The sequence below is a fragment of the Hordeum vulgare genome, chromosome 2H (assembly GCF_904849725.1).
Source record: "Hordeum vulgare subsp. vulgare chromosome 2H, MorexV3_pseudomolecules_assembly, whole genome shotgun sequence".
Lineage (NCBI taxonomy): Eukaryota > Viridiplantae > Streptophyta > Magnoliopsida > Poales > Poaceae > Hordeum > Hordeum vulgare.
The window spans coordinates 46,173,206-46,177,407 of NC_058519.1; the positions used below are offsets into that span (position 1 = coordinate 46,173,206).

Below are 4,202 nucleotides of genomic sequence, written 5' to 3' on the forward strand. Positions count from 1 at the left end.
CGCAAGAGCTCTCTTCGGTGCTTGTCCAGGAGCAGAATGAACCGCTTTACTACGTCCATCTGCGCAGTGTCGCAGAGTTCAGATTAAGTCTCTTGATTTTAATGCTTGCTCGTCAGAATTTTAATGCTTGCTCGTTCTCTTTTACCCCCAGGGCTTGTAATTATCTTGCGCATACTGTGGCTGCTTTTGGTGCTATCCTACATGTTTCTTCTAAGCTCTGGCCGGATGACCTGCCAAATGATGTACTCGTTCGCCTAACCAGCAATCTGAATCAAATCGACCAAAAAACAGAGGGAAACACAGGTGATGCAGTGAGATCTAACTCAACACGGAGGAGAACGGGACGGGTATCCGAACAGGACAGGGTTCCGGATTCACTCACCACAGCCGCCGCCGTCATCGAGAATGAAAGCTCCGTCGTTGTTGTCACCCAAAACAAAAGCTCCTCCGCCGCCGCTGGCTCACCGTCGGGAACGAAGAGGAGGGAGCAACACAGATTCAGACAGGGCTACCCATACGGATAGGCACGGGGACACGTTTCACCTGATGCATTGACAAGTGGGGCCCGTAACCAGATGCACTGCCAAGTAGGGCCCGCGCTTACGTGGATAAGTTGTGGGTCCAGCCCCTGACAGCTAATGAGGGCATCAGTTCAGATTAAGGGCCATGTCGTGTGTGGGATATTTCCTTGCTCAGAAGTGTCGCACCGAGGCAATTCGGACGAAAGACGTCGCACTCCTTCCAATTCAACTCAAAGATGTCGCATAGGAGCTATTGACCCAAGGGCGAGAGCACGGCAGCGGAGGCCCCGCTGTTGGGATTCTCGGACGACGACATGGCTCGCGGATTCGATTCGCCGATGCAGCCCTCGCGGATAGGGGGCTCTAGCTAGGGTTCGAGGGGCGATTGGTGCAATGGAGGCGACTCGATGCTGCTGTGTGGAGGTTTATTTTCTAGAGTACATCTGGGCATCTCCGGCCCGGCCGCAAAATCTAGGGCCTAGGCCCTATGGGTTTGCCCGTGGGCCGGGCTTGGGCCTGAGTTTTGAGCCCACCGACAGGATCGGGGTGGGCTTGACATATTGGGATTTTAAGTAAGAGGCCCGGCCCACGGCCCCAAGCCCGGCGGGCTTTTCAACAGATGGGTCGGGCTTGGGCTCCAAAGTAGATTCGATGGCAGGGCCTGTGCCGGAGTTTTCTATCGTGGGCTTTTTAGGGCCCGACCAAGCCCATGGCCAGATATATTCTAGAGGCACGCAAGCGGGAGAGGGAAGGGGATCCCCAAAGTTATTTCTCACTTTAAAAAGGACCGCAGGTTGAATACCATAAACTATATGGATTTATTTGCAAAATTTCTGAATGAACCATTTTCTCACTTAAGAAAGGACTGTGGTTTAATTACCAAAAAACACAGGGATATTTCTGTAAAAATGCCACGCCGGTGAGCTGCTCTATTATTAGGTAAATATAAATATAAATATGAAGATAAAGATATAGATGTATATTACCATGGAGAACATCAGATTTGGCATCCTTAAAGATCCAACGCAAGATTTTCAGTGTTTTCATTTTTTTTTTTTTTGCTATTTACTCGTATTTTCTAGTCTCTCTTGCATGTGTGTACAACAACAAATAATGTGGCCTACCTTGCTGCAAAATGTGATCTTATACACTCTATTTCTCTAGGCTATGTAGGTCCCAACTCCGAAGGTTATACGCTAAGGATGCCCTGCAGATGTGGTTTGCGACGACGACGACGACATAGCTGGGTTGTCCGAGTCCGAGTTAACGCCGCCCGTGTCGCCGCTCATCGGGCCTTCCGACCGCCTACTCGACTGCTCTTTTGAGTGTGGCTTCACCCCTGATGGCAACGTCGCCGTCGGAGCGTATACTTTGTTCGCGCTTCCCGGCGCCACATTTGTTGCATCTGTTGCTGCTGCCGCGGCGGCGGCCGCAGCGGCATACTCCTGCTGGGGAACCCAGATGCAGCTGCCCACCACGAAGAACTGCGGCGCGGGCTGAGTGGTGGTGGCGGCGCCGCTGCTCTGGGCCGTGGAGCTCGGCCGCCTTGACGTGTGCAAACGGTACTTCTGAAACCCAATGCAACAAGTGTCAGCTCAGACTCCATGTCTAATCAACAGCACTAAGCAAGATGATGTGCCGAGTTAACTAGGGCATGGCTCCTGTCATCAAGAACAAGAAGCACTGACCTGCAAATGGCTCTTGACCTCGTCGTTGGTGAGGCCGTCGACCTTCATCAGCTCCCGGATCTGCTTCGGTGTCGCCACTGCTTGTGTACGGCACCAATTAAAATTTGTCAGGCAACTTTGATTTTTCATGAGGTGTTGATGAGCTTAGGATATCGCAAAGTAACAAGTCTGGTCAGGGGAAGGGAACCAACCGTGGGACCCGCCCAGCTGCTGCAGTGCTTGCAGGAACCGGCGGTGGAGCTCCGGCGCCCAGCACCGCCGTGGCTTCCGGTTCGGCTGCGACGACTGCCCCTCTTTGTCTTTGTCTGTGTCTTTCTCAGTGGCGTCCTTGCTGTCCTTGTCGTGCACCTCAGTGTCGCTGGTGGCCTTGTCGCCGCTGTCTCCGACCAACGCCGAGCTTGCCGGCGCCGTGGTCGACGAGGCCGGCAGCTCAGCCTCCGGCTGCTTCTCCTTCTCAAAGGGGTGGAACGCTCCCCCGGTCCTGGTGGCGTTCAGGGCCACCGGTCTGCATGGCAGCACCTGGTAGAGCTCATCGGGAGATGCGTCAGCAAATTTATCTTTCAATAAAGTTCTGAAATAAAGAGGAGCACGGCAATCTGTACTAGTCAGCCACCTTTTGAAGAGACGATGATTGCTGGGGCTCGCTCCATGTCAAAAGCTGCGCGGACTGGAGCCAGTCCGGCATCGCCTTCTTGGTCTCCGGCGTGGGCGTGGGCGTGGGCGGCGGCGTCTCGGCCTTAGCGTTGGAGACCGGCGCCGGGGCGTGGGTGCTAGTCTCGTCATCCGAGGAGGACGGGGATAGGCTGGGCTTGAGCGGGATGAACTCCTCGAGCACGGGCCCGTCGTGGTCGCTCACCGTCTCCTCGCTGGCGGCGCCGCCCATCTGGCTCTTCATCCCCTCGATTGCTGCAGACATCACATCACACACAACACATATACGCGCGTGCTCGTCATTAATTAGAGACTCTAACCAAATGGAAAGATGCGATGGGTGGGAATATGGGATGTGTCGGTAGGGAGGGTGCGTACTCTGGGTGACGAGGTCGAGGCAGAGCGGGAGCTCGCGCTGGAAGACGTGGATCTTGCGGCGCTCCTCCTCGAGCGCGAGCAGGTAGTCCCGGAGCCGGCGCCGCGCGCCGTCGCGGTCCGCCTGCACCTCCACCTCCATCGCCGCAGCCCGCAGGTGGTCTCGCCCGATGGGTGGATTGATCCGTCCCCACGGAAAGAACTGGGCGGAGAGAGGGCGGAGGAGGTGGGGAAACGGGGGGAAGAAGGAAGGAAGGAAGGAAAGGAATCGTCGTCGGGCCGTCGCGTATATTCGTAGACGGGGTGATGGGAGGATAGGGACGGACAGGATATTCGGGGAGGGGGATTCCCATTCCGTTTCGCGGGCGTGGGGTGTGGTGGGGTGTGGGGCTGCATGCACGTTTGTTTACTCGAGTGGGTGAGCCAGGATAAGGCCGACGACCGGCGGGAAGAGGAGGACACGCGGGACGCGGACGCGGACGGACAGACAGGACGCGGGCCCGCGGATCGGCCGGGGCGATGCGGAATCTCGATCCCGGACGGCGACACGCTGGACCGACGGTCGGGACGGGGCACGGGAAGATTCCCGTGAAATGCGCTTTTCTCCCGGTAGGTCTCTCGTCTCCGGTGTGCATCCTGTCCTCGGACTCTTCCCCGCCAGTGAGCTTGCACGCTGGCGGATCTCTCGCTCCGGAGACGAGGGGGAATATCCTGCTGCTATTCCATTTCTCATAGGCTGGTCAGGTCAGCTCAGTGCTTCTTCACCGAAGATCACCAAGGCCATGTTTGGTTACATGCATGCATCTATTTTCGGACGCTTTGCGTATGTGGCCTGACCCACCCCGAGTAAGTGAATATGGGTCAAAAACATGTTTTGATTACGGTTTGGTTGTGTGCATCCCTTCAGTCTAGCTAAGCAGTAATATATAGGGGGCTAAAGCCGACAACCGAAAACTTTCGATATAAA

The 4,202-nt window shown here is 55.9% G+C and overlaps 1 protein-coding gene across 2 annotated transcripts; it reads right to left on the minus strand.

Annotated features, from left to right (window-relative positions):
- Positions 1 to 1,479: 1,479 nt before the first annotated feature.
- LOC123429489 (transcription factor NIGT1-like) lies at positions 1,480 to 3,498 on the minus strand. Of its 2 annotated transcripts, none has more exons than XM_045113515.1 (5): positions 3,239 to 3,498; positions 2,823 to 3,115; positions 2,401 to 2,728; positions 2,210 to 2,289; positions 1,480 to 2,089 (listed from the first exon to the last, which is right to left on the minus strand). In XM_045113515.1, the coding sequence occupies exons 1-5, from the start codon at positions 3,375 to 3,377 to the stop codon at positions 1,718 to 1,720; spliced, it is 1,212 nt and encodes a 403-aa protein (XP_044969450.1). In that variant the 5' UTR covers positions 3,378 to 3,498; the 3' UTR covers positions 1,480 to 1,717. The 2 variants fall into 2 exon arrangements, with proteins under 2 accessions (XP_044969450.1, XP_044969451.1); XM_045113516.1 differs by having other exon boundaries at positions 2,210 to 2,286; positions 3,239 to 3,497.
- Between the last annotated feature and the right edge of the window lie 704 nt (positions 3,499 to 4,202).

Coding starts and splice junctions, on each gene's coding strand:
- LOC123429489 (XM_045113515.1), bottom strand. CDS start 3,377: ATGGAGGTGGAGGTGCAGGCGGACCGCGACGGCGCGCGGCGCCGGCTC. Junction 3,116..3,238: donor CCTCGACCTCGTCACCCAGA/GTACGCACCCTC, acceptor TGATGTCTGCAG/CAATCGAGGGGATGAAGAGC. Junction 2,290..2,400: donor GCAGCTGGGCGGGTCCCACG/GTTGGTTCCCTT, acceptor GCCGTACACAAG/CAGTGGCGACACCGAAGCAG.